General features: G+C 34.9%; 2 protein-coding genes, 1 long non-coding RNA gene and 1 pseudogene across 4 annotated transcripts; 1 reads left to right on the top strand and 3 right to left on the bottom strand.

Annotated features, from left to right (window-relative positions):
* LOC112717450 (organic cation/carnitine transporter 4-like) overlaps nucleotides 1-25276 on the top strand; it is a 75979-nt pseudogene extending 50703 nt beyond the window's left edge.
* LOC112715459 (uncharacterized) lies at nucleotides 832-3697 on the bottom strand. Its single transcript, XM_072204730.1, has 7 exons — nucleotides 3550-3697; nucleotides 3335-3440; nucleotides 2186-2331; nucleotides 1886-2054; nucleotides 1553-1747; nucleotides 1265-1365; nucleotides 832-1154 (listed from the first exon to the last, which is right to left on the bottom strand). Exons 2-5 carry the CDS (start codon nucleotides 3428-3430, stop codon nucleotides 1700-1702), a joined length of 459 nt encoding a protein of 152 aa, XP_072060831.1. The 5' UTR covers nucleotides 3431-3440; nucleotides 3550-3697; the 3' UTR covers nucleotides 832-1154; nucleotides 1265-1365; nucleotides 1553-1699.
* On the bottom strand, nucleotides 13028-16333 carry LOC112715458 (glutathione S-transferase T1-like). Its single transcript, XM_072205700.1, is given in 9 exon segments — nucleotides 13028-13282; nucleotides 13521-13745; nucleotides 13995-14203; nucleotides 14366-14445; nucleotides 14693-14746; nucleotides 15069-15129; nucleotides 15428-15486; nucleotides 15672-15702; nucleotides 16279-16333. Coding segments are annotated over 8 exon segments (708 nt in total). The 3' UTR covers nucleotides 13028-13282; nucleotides 13521-13586.
* Nucleotides 18249-21868, bottom strand: LOC140175830 (uncharacterized). Of its 2 annotated transcripts, none has more exons than XR_011866535.1 (4): nucleotides 21071-21868; nucleotides 20917-20999; nucleotides 20694-20807; nucleotides 18249-19075 (listed from the first exon to the last, which is right to left on the bottom strand). It is a non-coding gene; the product is annotated as an uncharacterized lncRNA (long non-coding RNA). The 2 variants fall into 2 exon arrangements; XR_011866534.1 differs by having other exon boundaries at nucleotides 18249-18526.
* Nucleotides 25277-26029: the final 753 nt, after the last annotated feature.

Here is a 26029-nt window from a genome sequence, read left to right as displayed (position 1 = left end):
CATATTCTATTTGGGAGAGATTAGGAGGTACCGTTGTCATCTTCTTTTATACTGTATCCTAGTCGGCCTAAACTTCGCAGGTCGCGACTAATGGCTATTTACTTATGTTATATATCTATATATTGTCCTTCTCTTATTCTTTTTAATGCCTTTTTCTATATATCGCTTTCGACTTCATGCTTTATCTTTTAGTTGTCGATGCATGAGTGATACGACTTCGCGATTTTATTTTCACTCTTTTCAGGCTTCTCGATTAATACTCCTTTCAATTATACTTATACATTGTGTATTATAATCCCCCTTAAGAGTCGTACCACCTTATTATCATTGACTTATGACTCGCTTGGTAGAAAATGATATATCAAATGTCAAATATTATTTCCAACTTAAATTTATATCTATTTGAGATATTAACCTAAATTTAATTTTTGATACCTAAAATTTTTTATAGAATTAATAGTTACTTATACATTAAATATGCAAAAACAAACAACAATTTAGTTTTACAAATATCAATTTTCTTTGGCAAGAAATAAGTGAAATAACTAAAGTCATATCCCTAGAACAACAAACAATTTTGCTCTTGTAATAAATTAGTATAAATCAAATGAAATAACATTGCTTATTATCAAATCTTTACTAATAATATTAAATTTTAATTGAGTTGCAAATAACCTCATATCTTTTGTAATTAGAATTTTTTTCCATTGCAAAATAGAATTTTTTTAGATTTTTTCATTGCAAAATAAACTTGTTTTCATACAAAATAAATATAAATTTAATAAATACAAATTTTTAATGATGGTACAAATAGAAAAACACACCAGTGAGTACAAAGCGCTTTCTTTATAATAAGAAGCAATTATTTCCATGCAATAACACAATCTGAATACATTAGATGATAAGTAACTACTAGTGGACTCATAAGGATTCAATATCCTAATTTATGGATAGTTTCATTCTTTCTTGAGCTTCTTAGTGATGGTGGCAATATACTTGCCTTGGTGGAATGCTTGCTCCAACTCAAGTTTAGTTGGTTGTCTTGATCCATCACCACCAGCATAAGTTCGGGCACCGTATTGACTGCCACCCTTCACTTCATTCATCTCGAACATGCCGCCGCCGAATGTATATCCGATTGAGGCAGTCTATCTCTGCTTCCAATTCAGTAGAGAATTAATTATGACCAATGAGGCAACAAAAAATTTCATATGGGTAGAAATATAACTAGGAACATGTAAATTATAAAGGTTAGCATTATTACCTCATACAGGTGATTCTTGCTCTATGACCACTAAACAAAAGGTTAGCATCTTCTGATCCCGCATCATCCCTATCTAAATCTATCATTTCCACAGTTGAACCCTAGTAAACAACAATAAGTGAAGTGAATGTCGAGATTAATAACAGTCAACGAATGTTTAACAAATCAAATTTTCTCATAACTTCAAAATATATTTCCAAAGAATAGCTACAACAATATTAACCTAAAATTAAACAGGGTAAAGACAGAAAAAATGTCATAATTTCAATCTTAAGAGTAGTTACTCACTGATGGAGGAGTAGCATCCTTCTGAAAAACTGCAGTTAGGTGAAATTCTTATCAACACCACCTTGGAGAACCCATCAAAACTTACGTCTTGCAAAAAAAAGGCACTTATCAAGAATCATGAGATTCTTGGTCCATCAAAATTATTTGCTACTTCCCACTTTCTGAGCAGAGGATGTCTACCTTACTATATCTGATCTACACTCAGACAATAAATAAGGCAATTATTAGAAAAAAAGAACCAAAAAGGAGTTGTTACCACTATAGTTACTTTTGATTAAATTTCAAGTATCTGCCAGCAACAATTTTCAAGATAAAACTAAGATGAGTGCTTACCACTGTAGTTACTTTTGATTCAAGAAAGATCAATGGCCATGATTTAAGCTTAGTTTCTTCTATCGGAGGTGCTGGTGGATTCCAAAGTATGAAATAAGGAAGAAGCGCATATGCACCGCCAAAACATGAAAGTAAAAGGAAGGGCCAAACAGGAACTTTGCTTTTTAAGCTGTAGAACATCATAGTCAACATTGCAAGGGCATGCAAAGTAATAACAGAGTTAACATTGCAATTAGAGTGTAATTAACATTAGCAAACCATGTTAATTTTTAAGGGAATATCAGATTCAGAGTGAAATACCTCATTTCTGTAGGAAGTAACGGCATGCTATAGGCCAAAGGCCACAAACCCATTATGTACCACAATGACACAAGCACTTCATTCATTCTGAAACCATCATCTCCTTTCAAATTCAGAAGCTTTTGCAGGAAATACATGTCCCTTGACTAATACAGGGGGCGGGGGAAGAATTAATCCAAAAATTTAATACAAAATAAAAAGATATGAAAATGGATGACATTAGGGAATAATAATTTGATTTCCATGTATTACTTCCAATCAGATCTTACAGATAAATTAAAAAAGGAAAAAAGAAAAACAGTTCATTTTCACACCAAATATCTCAAAAAGAAGTTACTTTTAATTATATAAAACACCTAATTAGATGTCAGTTTAAAAAATAATTTTACACAAAATTTACAGAATCAAGCTCTTTAACAGGAACCTTGCTAACCCGGCCTGACCTAGCTTAAGTCCCATGAAGAGGGTTGATCCCTTAGCAAATATTTTTTCTGTTCCCTAGATTCATTAATTAAGGAACCAAGATCTTTATCACCTTACCAATCCCACATTAGTATTATCTTATTCTATCAAATCCAATCTTTTACCCAAACCATTCAAATAGCAAGCATGAACACAACTACTTTTACAAATGTAGCAAAACATGACTAAATATCTGATTATAGTTTCTACATATTAGCAAAGTAAAGGATCCCTGTAGCTGTTAATGCAAATATATAAAAATGTTTCGTACCAGACTAAGAGTTGTGGTCCCAAGAAGCAGCAAATATAGTTTACCCTAAAATTAATAAAATATCAAAATCCTTATTGGCTGGCAATAATTAAGTACCAATCTATATCATTATTTCTGCCTTTCTGGGTTCAATGGATAAAGCAAAATCACTGTATAATAAGAACATCAAGGATGGTTTTTTATTAGAAACCGTTAAACTATCAAAGACTGGATTCCTCAGTATAGTCACAACCATTTTAGCACAAACCTCAACTAGATGAAGATTAGAAGCACGCTGAGAAGAGAAAATGAATATGAATCAACATGGTTCCAGAGAAAATGAACATGAGTTCCAGATGCTACCAGAATGTCAATATGGGTCCAGAGAAAATCAACATGAATCAGAAGCAAAATGAAAAAATGAAAGAGAAACTCACCTTTTCTTCACTTTTAGAGGCAGAGATCAAAATCCAGAAGCAGGGGAAAGATTGAAGCTTCTTGTTGTTGTTCAAAAGCTGCTGTTGTTGCATCATCTTTTAGATTCTAACAAAGAAAAGAAGATAACTATAACTTCACATCGAATATCAGAGTACACCATATATATATAATAATCTAACTATGGAAAGAAATGCATAATTTCTTCAAAAATTACCTGAATTTCCACACAAAGGGCTATGATTTTCCTCATCTCTCCCATCTTGTGTTTGTTTGCCAGCCTTGAGAGCAGCTGATGAACGGATAATTTATATGCTTTTTGGCATTATTTTTAGGTAGTTTTTAGTATGATCTAGTTACTTTTAGGGATGTTTTCATTAGTTTTTATGCTAAATTCACATTTTTGGACTTTACTATGAGTTTGTGTATTTTTCTGTGATTTCAGGTATTTTCTGGCTAAAATTGAGGGACCTGAGTAAAACTCTGATAAAAGGCTGACAAAGGACTGCTGATGCTGTTGGAATCTGACCTCCCTGCACTCGAAATAGATTTTTTGGAGCTACAGAACTCCAAATGGCGCACTCTCGACGGTGTTGGAAAGTAGACATCCAGTGCTTTCCAGCAATATATAATAATCTACACTTTATTCAAGATTAGATGATGTAAACTGGCACTCAACGCCAGTTCCATGCTGCATTCTGGAGTCAAACGCCAGAAACACATCACGAACTAGAGTTGAATGCCAAAAACACGTTACAACTTGGCGTTCAACTCCAAGATAAGCCTCAGCTCGTGTAAAGATCAAGCTCAGCTCAAACATACACCAAGTGGGCCCCGGAAGTGGATTTATGCATCAATTACTTACTTCTGTAAACCTTAGTAGCTAGTCTAGTATAAATAGGACTTTTTACTATTGTATTCAGAATCTTTGGATTGTAAGGTCTTTTGACCATTCGGTCTTCTGATCACGTTTGGGGGCTGGCCATTCGACCATGCCTGAACCTTCATCACTTATGTAATTTCAACGGTGGAGTTTCTACACACCATAGATTAAGGGTGTGGAGCTCTGCTGTACCTCAAGTTTTAATGCAATTACTACTATTTTCTATTCAATTCAGCTATTCCTGTTCTAAGATATTTGTTGCATTTCAACATGATGAATGTGATGATCCGTGACACTCATCATCATTCTCACCTATGAACGCGTGACTGACAACCACTTCCGTTCTACCTCAGACCGGGCGCATATCTCTTGGATTCCTTAATTAGAATCTTTGTGGTATAAGCTAGATTGATGGCCGCATTCATGAGAATCCGGAAAGTCTAAACCTTGTCTGTGGTATTCCGAGTAGGATTCAGGGATTGAATGACTGTGACGAGCTTCAAACTCGCGATTGTTGGGCGTGATGACAAACGCAAAAGAATCGAGGGATTCTATTCTAACATGATCGAGAACTGACAGATGATTAGCCGTGCCGTGACAGAGCATTTGGACCTTTTTCACTGAGAGGATGGGATGTAGCCATTGACAACAGTGATGCCCTACATACAGCTTGCCATGGAAAGGAATAAGAAGGATTGAAGGAAGGCAGTAGGAAAGCAGAGATCCAACAGGGACAAGCATCTCCATACACTTATCTGAAATTCCCACCATTGAATTACATGAGTAACTCTATCTATATTTTCTGCTTTATTTATTATTCGAAAACTCCATAACATTTATTATCCGCCTAACTGATATTTACAAGATGACCATAGCTTGCTTCATACCAACAATCTCCGTGGGATCGACCCTTACTCACGTAAGGTATTACTTGGAAGACCCAGTGCACTTGCTGGTTAGTTGTGCAGAGTTGTGACTAAGTGTGATTCACGTTTGAGAGCGCTACCAAGTTCTTGGCGCCATTGTTAATGATCACAATTCTGTGCACCAAGTTTTTGGGGCCGTTGCCGGGGATTGTTCGAGTTTGGACAACTGACGGTTCATCTTGTTGCTCAGATTAGGTAATTTTCTTTTTATTTTCTTTTCAAAAAAAAATTTTTTTTCAAAAATAAATATTTTTCAAAATTTTTCCCTTTGTTTTCGAAATTTATTCCAAAATTTTTAAGAATGAATTCTAGAGTTTCATGGTAACATGTTGAAGCCTGACTAGCTGTAAAGCCATATCCAAATCCTTTTGGATTGAGGCTTCCACTTGTCAACATAACGGGTATGTATATGGAGCTGGATGAAATATCAGCTGTTGCATGCCTGATTTATATCTTCTAAAGCTGGCTGGCTATTAAGCCATGGCCAACCCTTGGATTGGAGCTTTAGACTAACATTGAAAGATTCCTGGAATTCTTATTAAAAATTTTGAATCTCTTAATTTCTTTTCCTATATGTTTTTCAAAAAAAAAATAAAAGAAAATACAAAAAAATCATAAAATCATAAAAACCAAAAATATTTTGTGTTTCTTGTTTGAGTCTTGAGTCAAGTTATAAGTTTGGTGTCTATTGCATGTTCATCTTATTCTTGCACTTTTTTTTTCCAAAAATTCATGCATTCATAGTGTTCTTCATGATCTTCAAGTTGTTCTTGGTAAGTCTTCTTGTTTGATCTTGATGTTTTCTTGTTTTGTGTCTTTTATTGTTTTTCATGTGAATTTTTGCATTCATAGTGTCCATGCATTAAAGATTTCTAAGTTTGGTGTCTTGCATGTTTTCTTTGCATAAAAAATTTTTCAAAAAAATATGTTCTTGATATTCATCATGATCTTCAAAATGTTCTTGGTGTTTATCTTGACATTCATAGTGTTCTTGCATGCATCATATGTTTTGATCCAAAATTTTCATGTTTTGGGTCATATTTGTGTTTTTCTCTCTCTTCATTAAAAAATTCAAAAATAAAAAATATCTTTTCCTTATTTTACTCCTAATTTTCGAAAATTTGAGTTGACTTAGTCAAAAAAATTTTAAAACTTAGCTATTTCTTATAAGTCAGGTCAAATTTTCAATTTTAAAAGTCCTATCTTTTCAAAAAATTTTCAAAAATCAAATTTTTTTCATTTTTATCTTATGATTGTCGAAATTTAAAAATATTTTTCAAAAATCTTTTTCTTAATTTTATCTTTATTTTCGAAAATTATGCTAACAATTAATGTGATTGATTCAAAAATTTGAAAGTTTGTTACTTTCTTGTTAAGAAAGGTTCAATCTTTAAAATCTAGAATCATATCTTTTAGTTTCTTGTTAGTCAAGTAATTAATTTTAATTTTAAAAATTAAATCTATCTTATCTTATCTTTTATATCATATCTTTTTCAAAATTTTATCTTTTTCAAAAATTTGATTTTAAAATATCTTTTCTAACTTCTTATCTTCATATCTTTTCAAATTTGATTTTCAAATCTTTTTCAACTAACTATTTGATTTTTTGTTTGTTTCTTATCTTTTTCAAAACCACCTAACAACTTTTTTCTCTCTCTAATTTTCGAAAATAACTCCCTCTTTTTCAAAAATTCTTTTTTTAATTAATTAATTGTTTTAAATTTTAATTTTAATTTTATTTCTTATCTTTATTTTCGAAAATCATTTAACTCCTTTTCAAAATTTAATTTCAAAAATTTCTCCCTCTCTCATCTTTTCCTATTTATTTATTCATTTACTAACACCCATCTTCACTTCTCTTCATCTCAAATCATTGCCCCTATCCTTACCCTTGTGTTTGGATTCTCCTTTCTTTATTCCCTTCTTCTTCTACTAATAATAAGGAACCTCTTTACTGTGACATAGAGGATTCCTCTTCTTTTTCTATTCTTTTCTCTTTCATATGAGCAGGAACAAGGAAAAAGGCATTCTTGTTGAAGCTGATCCAGAACCTGAAAGGACTCTGAAGAGGAAACTAAGAGAAGCTAAATTATAACAATCCAGAGATAACCTTGCTAAAATTTTTGAACAAGAAAAGGAGATGGCAGCCGAACCTAACAACAATAATGCAAGAAGGATGCTTGGTGATTATACCACACCTATGTCCAAGTTTGATGGAAGAAGCATCTCAATTCCTACCATAGGAGCAAACAATTTTGAGCTGAAACCTCAATTAGTTGCTCTAATGCAACAGAACTGCAAGTTTCATGGACTTCCATCAGAAGATCCTTACCAGTTCTTAACTGAGTTCTTGCAGATCTGTGAGACTGTTAAGACTAATGGAGTAGATCCTGAAGTCTACAGGCTCATGCTTTTCCCTTTTGCTAAGAGACAGAGCTAGAACATGGTTGGACTCTAAACCTAAAGATAGCCTGGACTCTTGGGATAAGCTGGTCACGGCCTTCTTGGCTAAGTTCTTTCCTCCTCAAAAGCTGAGCAAGCTTAGAGTGGATGTTCAGACCTTCAAACAAAAAGATGGTTAATCCCTCTATGAAGCTTGGGAAAGATACAAACAGATGACCAAAAGATGTCCTTCTGACATGTTTTCAGAATGGACCATGATAGATATATTCTATTATGGTCTATCTGAGTTCTCTAAGATGTCATTGGACCATTCTGCAGGTGGATCCATTCACCTAAAGAAAACGCCTGCAGAGGCTCAAGAACTTATTGACATGGTTGCAAATAACCAGTTCATGTACACTTCTGAGAGGAATTTCGTGAATAATGGGACGCCTCAAAGAAAGGGAGTTCTTGAAATTAATGCTCTGAATGCCATATTGGCTCAGAACAAAATGTTGACTCAGCAAGTCAACATGATTTCTCAAAGTCTGAATGGATGGAAAAATACATCCAACAGTACTAAAGAGGCATCTTCTGAAGAAGAAGCTTATGATCCTGAAAACTCTGCAATGGCAGAGGTAAATTATATGGGTGAACCTTATGGAAACACCTATAATTCATCATGGAGAAATCATCCAAATTTCTCATGGAAGGATCAACAAAAGCCTCAACAAGGCTTTAATAATGGTGGAAGAAATAGGCTCATTAATATCAAGCCTTACCCATCATCTTCTTAGCAACAGACAGAGAATTATGAACAGAATACCTCTAACTTAGCAAATTTAGTCTCTGATTTGTCTAAGGCCACTTTAAGTTTCATGAATGAAACAAGGTCCTCCATCAGAAATCTGGAGGCACAAGTGGGCCAGCTGGGTAAGAAAATCACTGAAACCCCTCCTAGTACTCTCTCAAGCAATACTGAAGAAAATCCAAAAAGAGAGTGCAAGGCCATTGATATAATCAATATGGCCGAACCTAGAGAGGAAGGAGAGGACGTGAATCCCAATGAGGAAGACCTCATAGGACATCTCTCAAGCAAGAAGGAGTTCCCTATTGAGGACCCACGGGAATCTGAGGCTCATATAGAGACCATAGAGATTCCATTAAACCTCCTTCTGCCATTCATGAGCTCTGAAGACTATTCTTCCTCTGAAGAGGATGAAGATGTAACTGGAGAGTGAGTTGCTCAATATCTAGGAGCTATCATGAAGCTGAATGCCAAGTTATTTGGTAATGAGACTTGGGAAGGTAAACCTCCCTTGCTCATCAGTGAACTAGATACATGGGTTCAGCAAACCTTACCTCAAAAGAGACAAGATCCTGGAAAATTCTTAATACCCTGTACCATAGGCACCATGACCTTTGAAAAAGCTCTGTGTGACCTGGGATCAAGCATAAATCTTATGCCACTCTCTGTAATGGAGAAGCTGGGGATCATTGAGGTACAGCCTGCCATATTTTCATTACAATTGGCAGACAAGTCAGTAAGACAAGCTTATGGATTGGTAGAGGACGTGTTGGTAAAGGTTGAAGGCCTTTACATCCCTGCTGATTTCATAATCTTAGACACTAGGAAGGAGGAGGATGAATGCATCATCCTTGAAAGACCTTTCCTAGCCACAGCAGGAGCTGTGATAGATGTTAATAGAGGAGAATTAGTCCTTCAATTGAATGAGGACTACCTTGTGTTTAAGGCTCAATGATCTTCTTCTTTAACAATGGAGAGGAAGCATGAAAAGCTTCTCTCAGTACAGAGTCAAATAAAGTCCCCACAATCAAACTCTAAGTTTGGTGTTGAGAGGCCTTAGCCAAACTCTAAGTTTGGTGTTAAATCCCCACATTCAAACTCTAAGTTTGGTGTTGGGAGTCTACAACATTGACCTGATCACCTGTGAGGCTCCATGAGAGCCCACTGTCAAGCTATTGATATTAAATAAGCGCTTATTGGGAGGCAACCCAATTTTTATTTATCTAATTTTATTTTTATTTTTATTGTTCTTTTATGTTTTATTAGGTTCATGATCATGTGGAGTCACGAAAAAAATTTTAAAATTAAAAACAGAATCAAAAACAGCAGAAGAAAAATCACACCCTGGAAGAAGGACTTACTGGCATTTAAACGCCAGTAAGAAGCATCTGGCTGGCGTTCAACGCCAGAACAGAGCATGAATCTGGCGTTGAATGCCAGAAACATGCAGCAATCTGGCGTTTAAACGCCAAGATTGCACACTGAGAAAAGCTGGCGTTCAACGCCAGAAACATGCTGCAGATGGGCATTGAACGCCCAGAATAAGCTTAGAGCTGGCATTTAACGCCAGAAACAAGCATCAATCTGGCGTTAAACGCCAAGATTGCATGCAGAGGGCGTTTTACATGCCTCATTGGTGCAGGGATGTAAATCCTTGACACCTCAGGATTTGTGAACCCCACAGGATCCCCGATTACCTCAATCTCTCTTCCCCATCACCTCTTCAACACTCACATCCATCCATCTCTTCCCCACCCATATGGCCAACACATACACATCTCTCCCTCTCCTCCATAACATCTTCTCCTTCCATTCTTTCTTTTTTTGCTCGATGGTGATGAACATTCTATGTTTGGTGTGGTAAAAGCATAGGTTTTTTGTTTTTCCATAACAATTGATGGCACCTAAGGCCAGAGAAACCTCAAAAAAAAAAGAAGAGAAAAGAGAAGACAAAAGCTTCCAACTCTGAGTCATGGGAGATGGAGAGATTCATCTCAAGGGTCCATAGCTCAGTAGTAGAGCATTTGACTGCAAATCAAGAGATCCCTAAGACACCTCAGGGGATACATTTTTCTCCACACAATTATTGGGAGCAACTAAGGATAGGAGCACCAAAATCACTAGGGATCAAGCAATAGAGGCAAGGAAGAGACATAGAGGAGCTCAAAAAGCACCATTGATCCTTCAAGAAGGCACCACCCTCACTAAGGAGGACTCATTCCTTGTTCTATTTCTCTGTTTTTCGATATCTAAGCTTTATGTTATTTATGTTTGTGTCTTTCCTACATAATCATTAGTATTTAGTAACTATGTCTTAAGGCTATGAATAATTCCATGAATCCTTCACCTCTCTTAAATGAAAAATATTTCTAATTCAAAAGAACAAGAAGTACATAAATTTTGAAAATTGTCCTTGAATTTAGTTTAATTATATTAATGTGGTGACAATACTTTTTGCTTTCTGAATGAATGCTTGAACAGTGCATATTTTTTATCTTGTTGTTTATGAATGCTAAAATTGTTGGCTCTTGAAAGAATGATGAACAAGAGAAATGTTATTGATGATCTGAAAAAATCATAAAATTGATTCTTGAAGCAAGAAAAAGCAGTGAAAAAGCAAAAGGCTTGCGAAAAAAAAGTGACAAAAAAAATTAGAAAGAAAAAGAAAAAGCAAGCAGAAAAAGCCAATAGCCCTTAAAACCAAAAGACAAGGGTAAAAAGGATCCAAGGCTTTGAGCATCAACGGATAAGAGGGCCCGAGGAAATAAAATCCAGGCCTAAGCGGCTAAATCAAGTTGTCCCTAACCATGTGCTTGTGGCATGCAGGTCCAAGTGAAAAGCTTGAGACTGAGTGGTTAAAGTCGTGATCCAAAGCAAAAAAAGTGTGCTTAAGAGCTCTGGACACCTCTAACTGGAGACTCTAGCAAAGCTGAGTCACAATCTGAAAAGGTTCACCCAGTCACGTGTCTGTGGCATTTATGTATCCGGTGGTAATACTGGAAAACAAAGTGCTTAGGACCACGGCCAAGACTCATAAAAGTAGCTGTGTTCAAGAATCAACAAACTTAACTAGGAGAATCAATAACACTATCTGAAATTCTAAGTTCCTAGAGATGCCAATCATTCTAAACTTCAAAGGAAAAAGTGAGATGCCAAAACTGTTCAGAAGCAAAAAGCTACAAGTCCCGCTCATCTAATTAGAACTAATATTCATTGATATTTTGGGATTTATAGTATATTCTCTTCTTTTTATCCTAATTGATTTTCAGTTGCTTGGGGACAAGCAACAATTTAAGTTTGGTGTTGTGATGAGCGGATAATTTATACGCTTTTTGGCATTGTTTTTAGGTAGTTTTTAGTATGATCTAGTTACTTTTAGGGATGTTTTCATTAGTTTTTATGCTAAATTCACATTTCTGGACTTTACTATGAGTTTGTGTGTTTTTCTGTGATTTTAGGTATTTTTTGGCTGAAATTGAGGGACCTGAGCAAAAATCTGATAAAAGGCTGACAAAGGACTGCTGATGCTGTTGGAATCTGACCTCCCTACACTCAAAATGGATTTTCTGAAGCTACAGAACTCCAAATGGCGCGCTCTCAACGGCGTTGGAAAGTAGACATCCAGAAATTTCAAGAAATATATAATAGTCCACACTTTATTCAAGATTAGACGACGTAAACTGGCGCTCAACGCCAGTTCCATGTTGCATTCTGGAGTCAAACGCCAGAAACACGACACGAACCAGAGTTGAATGCCAAAAACACGTTACAACTTGGCGTTCAACTCCAAGATAAGCCTCAGCTCGTGTAAAGATCAAGCTCAGCCCAAACATACACCAAGTGGGCCCCGGAAGTGGATTTATGCATCAATTACTTACTTCTGTAAACCCTAGTAGCTAGTCTAGTATAAATAGGACTTTTTACTATTGTATTCAGAGTCTTTGGATTGTAAGGTCTTTTGACCATTCGGTCTTCTTATCACGTTTGGGGGCTGGCCATTCGACCATGCCTGAACCTTCATCACTTATGTAATTTCAACGGTGGAGTTTCTGCACACCATAGATTAAGGGTGTAGAGCTCTGCTGTACCTCAAGTTTTAATGCAATTACTACTATTTTCTATTCAATTCAGCTATTCCTGTTCTAAGATATTCGTTGCACTTCAACATGATGAATGTGATGATCCGTGACACTCATCATCATTCTCACCTATGAATGCGTGACTGACAACCACTTCCGTTCTACCTCAGACCGGGCGCATATCTCTTGGATTTCTTAATCAGAATCTTCGTGGTATAAGCTAGATTGATGGCGGCATTCATGAGAATCTGGAAAGTCTAAACCTTATCTGTGGTATTCCGAGTAGGATTTAGGGATTGAATGACTGTGACGAGCTTCAAACTCACGATTGTTGGGCGTGATGACAAACGCAAAAGAATCAAGGGATTCTATTCCAACATGATCGAGAACCGACAGATGATTAGCCGTGCCGTGACAAAGCATTTAGACCTTTTTCACTGAGAGGATGGGATGCTGCCATTAACAATGGTGATGCCCTACATATAGCTTGCCATGGAAAGGAATAAGAAGGATTGAAGGAAGGCAGTAGGAAAGCAGAGATCCAACAGGGACAAGCATCTCCATACACTTATCTGAAATTCCCACCATTGAATTACATGAGTAACTCTATCTTTATATTTTGCTTTATTTATTATTCGAAAACTCCATAACATTTATTATCCACCTAACTGAGATTTACAAGATGACCATAGCTTGCTTCATACCAACAATCTCCGTGGGATCGACCCTTACTCACGTAAGGTATTACTTGGACGACCCAGTGCACTTGCTGGTTAGTTGTGCGGAGTTGTGACTAAGTGTGATTCACGTTTGAGAGCGTTACTGAGTTCTTGGCGCCATTGTTGATGATCACAATTCCGTGCACCAGCAGCCTGTGACAATAAATAAATAAAAAAATTGAGTATTCCACAAAATTCTGTCTCTCAATATAATTGAGTATTCCACGAAGGACTGTGATTTACTCAGTTCATATTTCTGCCACATATAATATGATTAATATCCATTCTTCTAGCATACCTCTATTAATTAATTAACAGTACTTTCTATACACTGACATTAAGTACTTATAACTCTGAGCAATAAAACTAAAGTGAAGACAACAACCAATACCTGCTACCATTATGTGGCACCATTGATTTGCATGCTTGATCATCTTCACCCATGAAAAGGACAGACCTACCAGGGAGGAAAGACTATTTCTTCCTGATTTGCATATAGAACAAAGCCCACAATATGCCACAAATTTATTACTTTGACCTTTCTTGTATTCTCAATCCACTGAAAAATTTTCTTGTAAGGAGATAATATTCGACTGCGATCCCTCTCATCCAAAACCTGTGCTAATTTAGAGTTCAATTAGAGAATTAGATATCTTATAGGTTCATGCTAAGAGATATCACACATTACCAACCACCATTGTGGTTCAACCAAAGATTTCAAGATGACGAGTCAATTGATAGCATCGTTTACAATAAGAAATTTTAAGCTCACAAATTAGGAATATAGCTACCATACTCACAAGAGCTATTTATCAGGTAATGAACCATTAATGAAAATAATAATGATCAAGTCATATCTAGTTACCTCAAGTTGCATAAGTTCACAAATCATACTGAGATCAGCCACCGATGGTTGGGTGCTATCACACAGAAAGCTTCCATTATCTCCATTGAGCCAAAAATCCTCCAGTGCTTTCAGAGAAGATAATAAAACTTTTTCTCCTTCAGTAGCTGCTTTTGGATTTAGTTGACGGCCAAGGACATGTGCTAGTGTAGTATGTATTACATAATTCACTGCAAAGTCATACAACAAATGATGGATAATAACCACATTCCTAGATTTTCTTCTAGTAATTAATCGCTAAGTAGCATACAAGTTTATAAAAAAAAAATCAACTGCTCATGGCTAGTCACATTACTTAAAGGAATTCAAAATGGAAATTAGAATGTATCTACCTGCTCCATTTCATAAATTAGAATGATGTCAATCCATTACTGAGTTAATTTTGGCTCTTCTAGATAGCTCAGTTGGATACCTGATGAATCAAAATGGAAGATGTTATAATTTATTAAGTTATTTATTCTAATCTCTGTCACCTTAATCTATCCTTTCAATGAACATACAGAAATGAGGGAAATGAACCCAAAATCGTGTTTTACTAATGGACAATGTAACGGTTCAATTCTGAAATCTATGAGTTCCCAAGTAATGAGTACTCTATATAGATTGGAACAATAGCAATTCATCAGGTCACAAGAAGCAGATGAGATGGTTCTACTAACCATTGGTCAGCAATTCCAGTTAAAGCAGAAGCAAGATATACTAGGATTGCATGGCTGCCAAAAGAAAACAAGATTAATTCCACCACTTACATAAGCATTGTAAAGAAACACAAATTCACGTATTTATAAAGTGAATTACACAAATTAGACTAACAAAACCAAAAAGTGAACAGAATGGAGGATACTTAAATAAAATACATGTCATGTTTCAGATTTAAATTAGGATATCCCAACATGTTTCCTTTATTTTGATAGCCAAGATGTACATAAATAACCTTGACAACCCAATGATAACCAACAGGTGCAATGGAGCACCGCCATAAGCATTAAAATAAGAAAGGAGGGTTAAAAAGCATGGTTCCTTATCAAGAATTACCTGTCGGAGAGCTTCAAGTTTCCATGAACAATAGCCGGAACTTTTTGCAGAGGGTTTACTTCTGCAAAGGCATCAAACAATGGATGTAAGTAGCAGAGCGGACATCACCAACTATTGCAACCAAATCATACAAGAAATATAAGACGTGTTAGATAGAAATTTGTTGAATCAGTAGAGCAGAGATAATAGACACCAACAAATAGAGATAGATAGATAGATAAATAGATAACTATTGCAAGAACTCATCAGAACAACCTCTCTCTCACACCCCTGCACAAAAACTCGAGTTATAAAAAGCAACAAAGGAACAATAAAAAGACAAGGAGGTTTTAATTGAGTAAACGGTTCTTATAGCATACCTCGTAAACTGATATTCTTGCAACATGTGGCCCATTCTGTTCCAAAAGAAGTTTTTTTTCTGGGAAAGAGAATATCAGTCTTAGAGAAGAAACATTGCCCTATAGTAAAAGAAATTGAGTAAATTAATATCACAACAAACGAAACTCAAGTTCCTATAGTAAAAGGAATGATGAATGAAAACACAAAAATTAGCATTGAATATCAGTAGCAACAAAGAATAGAATTCAGGGTTAGTTGAAGAACCTGGCATGTTTGAGACAAAGCCACCTCTGTTCTCAATGCTGCCCCGCTCAGTATTAGGTTCATGGTCAGTAGTCATCTGTACAACCTCCCCTCCCCTTGACAGAACTTGCAACATAAAAATAATTAATTATGAGTGAAATAGCAAGAATAAAGATACATATTACTACTTGTGTACACATAAAAGAAAAGCACATCAGTGAAGAAAACAGAGACTGAATCTGAATTCAAAAATGGAGACTCAATTGAAGATACTAATATAATTACTACGAGCAGAAGCTAGTCACTAATGCCTAAACACCACAAAAGAAGAAAAATCAAAGCCAGATTGAGGCCTAATCAATTTTCAAAAAAAGAAAACAATAATCCATTATGGCTCCAAAGAAAGAAAACAACACCTATTTCAAAAGCAGTTAAGTCATTAGATCAAACACCTCATCTGCACAAACACAACATTGAGCACATATATCTACCTAATTATCCACTGAGACTAATTAACAAATATTTGATGTGCATGTTAGGTCAAACCAACAAATAAGCAAACCATCGAACACTTGGTGTGCACAGCGAAATTCATAGAGGGGAGGGAAGAAGAAAAAGAAAAACTCACGAGTGTTTCTCTGAATTCCGTTTTGTTCAGCAATCCAGATTAACAATCTAAACATTTCTCATCAGCTATTCAGAATCAAAACCTAATCTAATCCTATTTTAACAACCTAAAAATCCACTAATCAGAAAACAAATCTAACTAAACAAATTACTAAAATCAAACTAACTAAACGAAATTAATTGAACTCAACAGAAATTAAAAGAATTTTGAAACCAAAAGCTGGAAGTAGAGACAATCAAACTAACTAAACAAAATTAATTGAACTCTCTACGGTTCGAACAGGGGGAAAGAGAGAGGTGGAACCGCGGCTGACGGTGGAACCGATTTTGGTCACCATGGAGCTAGGGCTTGCGCAAAGGTAGCCGCGGCATTGACTAGAGGAGATGTTGGCTGTAGCACTGAGAAGATATGCGAGCCAGAACGAGAGAGGCACGACGGGGGTGGAGCTTGAGCTTGCTTTATTCTGCGAACAAGAAAGAACGAGAGAGACAGGAGCTATGTTCTACTGGTTCAGTGTTTAAAAAAGAGAAGAAGAATAAGGTAGCTGCGGCGGTTACGGTAGCCGGCGATGGCGCTGTGAGTGAGGAAAGGAGAAGAAGAAGCTCGTCGACGGAGAGGAGAATGCTAGGTTGAGCTCGTTTGATTTGGTGCTATGAATGAATAGAACTTGGGCACAATCGATCATAAAACGCAGAATATAACATTTTCGATGGAAATTTTAAATTACAGACGGATTTTCCGTCTGTAATAATTTAATAAAACGCAGCGTTTTGTCCATTTAATTATAGACGGCTTTTCCGTCTGTAACCATTTCCCACGAAAAAAATTAATTTTTTCGACGGAATTATCGACGGATTCTCTTTTCCGTCTGTAATTTATGCTAATTCATTTTTTTTTGTTTTTTGACAAAAAATTTCTTGAAATTTCGTCTGTATTTCTGTAGGATAAAATTCGTCGAAAATATCTGTCTGTAATAACTAGTTTTCTAGTAGTGAAATAGCAATAGTTACTAATATAGTGTTAAATAGCAATACTTATTATTATTTGTTAAATTAGTATCTGTTTAGTGTTAAAATTTATAAGTTCATCATATACTAATAAGTATTTTAATATTTGTTAAATTATTATTTAATTATTATTTGATAATTAAATTATAAAGTTTGATTTGATCAAATAAATCATCTAAATAGAATTTGAATTTATTTTAAAGATTACTTGAAAGTTGAAAGATGCAAATTCTTTAACTTATATATCAATATTTTACCATAAAATAACTTCAAGTCTTTTCTAAATTATTTTTTTCATATCAATTAAGCAATCAAAACTCAATAATAAAATTTTACTTTATTTTATTAAATATTTTTTTTGATTATCTATCTTTGAAAAATTATAAACATGTGATATTGAAAACTAAAATTTATTAGATATAGCTAAATATCATTTTTTATTTTAAAATTTTAATTTGAAGAATTTTTTTATGAAATTACATGTTTTAATACTTAAGAGGCCAAAATAGGTTTAAAATAATATATTCAAGGGTTATCAAATTTATACATATTTATGTGAATTTATAAAATTTACACAAATTCATCCTAGTTTATTTAAATATAAATTATTAATTATTAAATTTATTTTATTAATCTAAATTCGTAAACTTGTAAAAATTTAAAAGTTAACTCAAAAATTTAAGAACTTTATTTTCTAGAAAATAAAATCTGTAAAAGCAAATTATGAATATATCAAATCAAAATTTACAAGAAAAAAATTATAAATTTGGCTCCAAAAGATAAAAGATTAACAAAATTATATATGAAAAGAATATTATTTAATTGTTAATATTAAATACACGTACGCTTTAATTAAGATTGTAACACCCTAACTACCAAAACTCACGCTTTCGGCTGCGCAACTCTGATAGATCGGACATTACGACGACACTTATACTATTTAATACTAAAATATGAGCCTGATTAAAACTTTAAACCGCAATACCACTTCCAAAAATACTTTTGCTATACAACGTACATCCATACATACCATACAACTTCCAGAAACTCATAAAGAGTGCATCCATATATATATACATACATATATATAAATAATACTACAAACATTACCCAATACAATTCCTATCCCTCTTACAGAATATATCAAGGTGAAGGCGAGGGTACAAAAATAATAATCTAAAGCAATACAAAGCATCTCAACAACAATTAAATAAACTCTTTATGACTTCTGCACCCATATCCTGAAAGGGGAAAAATATAGGGGGGTGAGAACATCATCCTCGAAAGGGTTCTCAGTAGAGGATTTTTGGGAATTACTGTAATAGGATATATGAAGATAAACCATACCAGTGATTAATAACCGTCCTATGCCTCTTTTCAAAAACAACAGTTTACAATAAAAGTAAAGTCGGAAATCTATGATGCATGCCTGTCCTAGTGGCTGATGATATCATCTGTCGGTTATAGAGCCAACCCGACAAGTCCTGGTAGCTAACCATGGACAGAAACACCCATCGCGGAGCAAGTAAGTTTGAGCTACAACCCCCTTACAACTACCTGCTCAACCTAGAGCCAGTGCAATAACCACTACTGCGGCTACTACCCAGGCGGGTGTTTAAAAGCTCAACCTGGAGCGAGTGGATTCACCACTACTACCGCTACTACCCAGGCGTCACAGTCTCTGACCTGGAGCAAGTGGAACGAACCACAACCCTTGCTACTGCCCAGGTATCTCAAGCATATATTCATTCAGTCCTAGCGATGGATCAACATCCATCTCAGCCATCCAGCTTAAATTCAAAATTTCATAGTCAGTCATACGGCCCATAATTCATTCGGCAATCAGCCATAAATCAATATCATACATAGCCATTCCGGCTCACGGTTCAATCCAGAACCAGCCAATATTCATAATCATACATTGCCATTCCGGCCCATAACAAAACAGCACTTCCACCATTCAACATCATCAAATTCATAAAACCGGCATTCAAGCCATAAATCACTTTTCTCAAGCCATTTCACGTTGAAATCAAATTTCAACTCTTTTCAGCCTTGGCTTTAAAGATCTCATTTCTCAAATCATCTCAGGCTCATAAGCCAAATTTACTCAAAGTGAGTTCCCTTTTTAAAACAAAGCCACTCTCGGCATTCTCTTTCCAAAACTTCCAAAACCATGGCAAGTTAATGATTTATTTCAAAGTACTCAAAACCACCCATCCAATAATGGGATCTTATAAAAAAAGCTTCTCGGCAGAGTCCCAAGTCTTTAGGGGAGAATAATAAAACTCAATTCGCCAAATTCATTTAAAATCATTAAAACCTTGGCTTTCCGTTTTGAGTAATAAAATAGGATCTAAGCCAAACCGAGTCACGTAATCATTTACTTCTATCAAAGCTGTTTCCTTTACTTAGGCAAAACCAACTTCAACCCCCATGATAAATTGTAGAACGTTTCAACTGATCAAAATTGTTTTAGTCTTGCAGTAATTCAAAATTCAAAAAGTACTTAAAATATTTCTCAAAACATTTCAAGAAGAGACTTGTCAATAGGCATTCAGGTTCTTTCAAAGTCATTGAAACTTCTTTAATTGAAACCCCCAAGTCAAATTCAAAGGCATAAACCCTTTTTACTTTCAAACAGCTTTAAAACACAAGTTTCATCTAAATAACCTTCTCCTGAAAGAGACACAAGGCCTTTCTTAAGAAGCAAGACTAAATCACAATTTCCGCTTTAATAACTCATTTCAAAAGCACGAATCATCCTTTTCTTGATAATTCAAATAAAATAGTTGAAGTCTTTAACTCATCATTTTGCCAGACAACATTTCAATAAAGACTCAGGTTTTATAGAAATTTCGGCAGCACCTCCCCTAAAACTTGGACTTTGCCATCCGGTTCGGGTCCCAACTAAACCGTTCCTCATTCCTTTTCAACAACTCAAAACCAGAAATCAATTCAAAAACAAGTTAAAGCCAACAGTCGCCTCAGTGGCATATCTCAAGGAAACTATTTCAAAATCAACTCAATATCAACCGATTTAACTCATTTCCAAAGCTTTAAAGAATCGGTTCAGCAACAAATCATTTATCAAAACCAAATCAATTAAAGTAAACCAGGCTGAATTCAAAAGTGCATTCGACTTTTCACATCATTGAAATAATTGACTCAATTCAAACCAATCCTCAACGGTTTAAACTCAGATTTCAAATCTTTAAAGAATCAACTTCAAAACATTACATCTCACAAAGCCGTACAACAACTCAGCCAAACCAACATCCATAATCATTCGAGTCAATCAAATAATACATAAGGCAGATACAATCACCAAATACACAATATCTCACATCAGTATCCATATGTAATAATTCCAATACATAAAACATAGTTTTTGGAAAGCGCCCCTACCTCAAAACGCAATTCCATAACCCAAATGTCTCATAGAGTCCTTTCCGCCTCAACCCGAACTGACGGCAACCAAAACCTCAGCTCCCAGCCACTTTCGCAATAACCATAGCATCACTAATCGCAACATATAATAATCAGGACTCGATCCACGTTACCAAGACTCATTCATTAACCAAAAACAACAGAATACTAACGCGAGATTATTCGAAACATAATTTCTTACCGAAATAACACAATGAGGCAGCTGCGATTCCGAACCGGCCCCGGTAACAGCTCCGGCGGTGGCCAGAAGCTCCGGTGGATCAACTGTAAAAACCGCACAACATCAAAACCTTCTCGAAAACCAAAAAGGCAGAAACCTCAAATAAAACCCTTACCGGCAACTTTTTCGGCGACAGCAGCAGGGTCTCAAGTGGCAGAAGCTCAGTCTGGAGCTCCGGCGGTGATCCCAGAAGTCACAGAACCATTCCCGGCGGTCAGAACACAGGGGCGCAGCTTCCTCCTCCGACCGCGACACTTGCGGTAGCCTGAATCTATTTCCGGCGACGGTGAGAACCCCATCAGCGCGGCGTGGTTCAGTCTACTCCATAGGACAGCAGCAACCGGACCTCTAGCTCGCGTCGTCCTCTCCCAGCGGAGCTCAGTCTCAGCCTTCTTCTCCGACGCGACGTGGCGGCGAACGGCGCAGCTCGTGGCTCCACGGCGACTCTCTCTCTCTCTCTCTCTGTGTGCTGTGCAAACTCCGATTTTCCTCTCCCTCGGTGCTTGTCGGCACTGACAGAGATGGCGGTCACAAACCCTAGCGGCGGCGGGTCAGTCGCGATGGAGGCACGGCGACGACGACTGGGCACGCCCGATCTCCCCCCTCCTTCCTCTTTCTCCTTCACGGCAGCTCTCTGTCTCTCGCCTCGGGCCTGACTTGCGATGGCGGCTCGCGGTGGATCGACGGTGACAAGCTCCAGGTATGACCTCCCTCCAAACCCAGCGACGATGCAGCGGCGGCGGTAGTGGGCTCCTCGCCGGCGCCGCTCCTCCTTTCTTCCCTTCCCCCGATTTCTGCCTTCCCTTTCTTCTTTGCTTCAGATATTGTATGTGTGTGTTTAGGTCAGAGGAGCAGCAGCAGCTGCTGGTGGTTCAAGGAGGGGAAACGGGTACTGGGTCAGGGTTTTAGGGTTAGGGTTTTTTGAATAAAATTAGGGTTAGGGGTACTTTTGTAATTTCACTTAAAATAGGTATAATGTAGTAATTAGAAATAAATTCTAATTCAACAATAATAGTGTATAAAAATACTATTTGTTCATCAATTTCACACTTTATTTTCAATAAAATGCCCAAATCCAAAAATCTAGAAATAATATAGTTAATTTCTCTACTTTCCAAAATAGGAGTATTAATATTTAAAATATTACTTATCTAATCCAAATCATAAAAATCCTTATTATTTCATAACTATCAACTTTATACTTAAAATTTAGAAAATATTCCAATAATTATAAAATTAGATAATAATCATAACTCATCTCAAATCCAATAAATCAAAATTTGCCTTAATTATCTTTAATAAAATAATTTCTGAAATTAAGATTATAAATAACTATGATTTGAGACTTGATCATAATAAAACTTTTCAAAGATTTTGGGTCTTACAAAGATATAATCTTAATTTGTAATGAAAAAGGTTATATGCTAAAAACAAAAATAAAAAAAGACATATAATACAAGATATATATTAAAAATAGTTTAAATTTGTAAAAAAGTCTAAATAATTAATAAAAATTGTAAAAAAAAGGTTGATATTTACGAGGTAAAAAGAATAACTCAATTATTTCAATCTTAAAGTATAAAAGACAATAAATTTAAACTATTTAATGTAATGTTTGAGAAATAACTTAGATAAAAATAAAAAATAAAAAATACATTAAACGTAAAAATACAATTTTTTTAGTATAGGATCTAAAATATATTTTTTTCTTTTGATTTTTTTTTCTCTTTGGTTCAGTTTGTGTATGTTTTACTTATATAGAAGCAAAATACTTAAGTAAAATATTTACATATTTTTCATATATAAAATTACAAAATATGACTAAAACTTTTAATATATATTTTGTTAGTTTGTTAGTGAAATATGAAAATGATATATAAAATACTAAATTTTAAGATTTTACACAAATTAAAAAAAATTGAGAGAAATGAAAAAAATACCAAAATTAAATATTCTAGCATTATTTTTCATCGATTTTTTCAATGAACTTTTAATTCTACAAAATTAATGATAACATATGTATTTAAGAGTTAATTTTAAAAAAATTAAAAATAAAAAATAAAAAATAAAATTTTACTGTAAAAAATTGTTTAAAAAAAATGGCTTGACATAATTCACATAAGTCATGGACAGATTTACTCATTATATATTTTAATGAAATAGTCTAAGTTGGATAAATTGAATATTTTCATCCATTCCAAAATGAAAAGAAGAAAAATCTATTGCAGGCTTTTTTAGACTTTCCATGATTGATATGCACAATATTTTTATTCACCAAATCTTGACCACATGTATTATTTAATATATATCTCAATGGTGGTAGAAATTGAAATATTATATTCCAACCAAGTAGAGTGACACACGTGAATATCATCCTATAGTGTAATGATAATTTGATGTCTTTTTTATTATGGTTATTATTTTTTCATTTAATTAATAAATCTAGTTGGCAAATTTTAAAATTTAGTCGTATAACATAAATAGAAAAGTTTAATTAGTGTTAAAATTTAGTAGAACATAATTTAAGGATCAAATTTGTATATTTAAAAAAATTAAAACTATAAATCTAACATTTAGATTTGTAAAGCCTTAAATCTAATTATCCAACTCTATTTTATAGTAAAACATACCAAATCCTAATAACATTAAAAAACATTATTGTTAGTCCAATTTTAAAATTAAAAATATAAACTCATCGCGTTTTTCTTAAAATATTTGCATTACTAGAAAAATAAATATTTTCTATCTTAGACTATATATAATATTTAATAACAAAATATTTTAATAAATAAAATAGAAAATATTTTGTTTTTAAATTTACATAAAAAATACTGTAATATAATTAGATTTTTTTTTAATAATTCTGAACACTTTCTTAATCTAAAAGTATTTTCATAAACTAAAAGTTTAATTTCAAAATATATTCTTCTCCAAAATATATATATATATATATATATATATATATATATATATATATATATATAGAGAGAGAGAGAGAGAGAGAGAATTATGAAAGAATCCATTAATCACAAAAAGGAAAAATTATGTAGGTTCAAAATTATGAAAGTAATTTTGATATCAATATAAAAAATGATTTATATACTAGTATTATTATCGTTGTTATTTAATTATAGAATTAATTTGTATTTTTTAGTGTGCCGGAATATTTGGTCACCTGTCAGACTCATTTTTTGGAAGGAAAGTGTCATTAATGGTGGTTTGTGTCTTAAACGCCATCTTTGGTTGCTTCACAACATTCTCCCCAAACTATTGGATCTACGTCATTCTCCACTTCTTCACCGGTTTTAGCATCGGTGGCGTTGGCCTATGTGCATTTGTCCTTGCCACCGAATCCATCGGCCCCGCAAAAAGTGACATCGCCAGAATGTCCACCTTCTACTTCTTCTCCATCGGCATTGCCATCCTCTCCACCATTGCCTATGTCTTCCAAACATGGCGCTAGCTTTACATTGCATCCTCCATCCCCTCCATTCTCTTCTTGATCCTCGTCGTCCCTTTCCTCTCAACGTCTCCAAGATGGTATCTTGTTCGAGGGAGAGTAATCGAAGCCATGAAAATCATGTCCACCATTGCTTCCACCAATGGAAAACACGTCCCTAATGGTGTTCCTCTTGCACTCGATGAAGAAGTCGAAGTAGAAAAAAGAAGCAAAAATAGAAGCACTAACCTTGACCTATAAGAACAAGTCTTTGGAAAACAAATATGTAGTTGGTGGTTCTATCATTGACGTGCTTCAATCGCCAGTCACTAGAATAAGGTTGATTCTAATGGTGGCAATTAACTTCCTTTGCGCTATTGTGTACTATGGTCTGAGTTTGAACATGGTGAATCTTGATACTAACCTTTACATGAACGTGGTGCTGAACGCGGTGGCGGAGATGCCGGCATATGGGATAATGGCGCTTGTTGGACAAGTTTGGGAGGAAGCCGTTGTCAATAGGAACAATGTGGTTCAGTGGTTTGTTTTGTTTATTGGGTAGTTTAATGGGAAATGTTGGAGTGTGGAAGTTAGTTAGAATGGTGTGTGGTATTTTGAGAATATTTGAGATGGCGGGAACCTACAACTCATTGTTTATTTACACGGACAAGTTATTCCCACGGTGGTGAGGAATGCCACACTACGCAAGCGGGGCAAATGGGGGCGATATTGTCGCAAGTGGTGGTGGTTTTGGGAAGGCTGCCATTCGTGGTGTTTGCTGTGTGTGGGATTATGGGTGGCATGTTTGCATTTTATTTGCCGAAAACTTTGAATCAACCACTGTATGATACATTCTTTAGGTTGGAAGCTGGGCTTGTTTGATGTTTTTATATTATTGGTCCACTAAGATTAACTTTTTACTATCATCTTCAAGCAAGACTTTAATCTTATGGTGATCATGTATGTCTTGCAACAACTTTGGATGGAATTCTTGAATATTGTGTGTATGAATGAGTGTGGTGTGGGTAAGTTTGTAATGGTTAAAAACTTGGTTAGGCCAAGTAATGGATGAAACCCTTAAATATTGTGTGTGTGAGTATGGTGGGACTGAATTTGTAATGTCTATAACTGGGGACTATCCAATCCATTTAAAAAAAGAAAAAAATATGGTTATCTCAATTAATATTGTTTTCTAGTAGTCAAATTTTGGTAAAGTTCAAGGTTATCGAGCAATTCTAAATTTCTAATTTACATATTAGTACTTGTAAGAGAGAAAATGATGTGTTTCAACTTTCATTTAATCTTACCTTGCATTCCAAATCACATTTTTCATTTCATCCTAATTTGTTCTAAATGCATGCCTAGTTCATTTTCTGCTAAAATGTTTTTGATCCACAATTTTCATAATTTCAACTCAAACCTACATAAAATCCTCTCCTCTCAATTCTCATTAACTAAACAAACAACACTTCAAATGCTCAAACCATTTTTTCTAACTAAAATGGCAAGGTCACATTCTTACTCTCCTTAATTTTTCTATAAATTGAAAATTAACAGCAACAGTATAGCACATTGACAGCAACCAAAACAACAATAAATACCAAGTTGCAGAATACCAGAGAGAAGATAGAAACC

This window comes from Arachis hypogaea, chromosome 10 (genome assembly GCF_003086295.3).
Source record: "Arachis hypogaea cultivar Tifrunner chromosome 10, arahy.Tifrunner.gnm2.J5K5, whole genome shotgun sequence".
Classification (NCBI taxonomy): Eukaryota; Viridiplantae; Streptophyta; class Magnoliopsida; order Fabales; family Fabaceae; genus Arachis; species Arachis hypogaea.
This window is presented reverse-complemented; position numbering and strand designations above follow the sequence as displayed.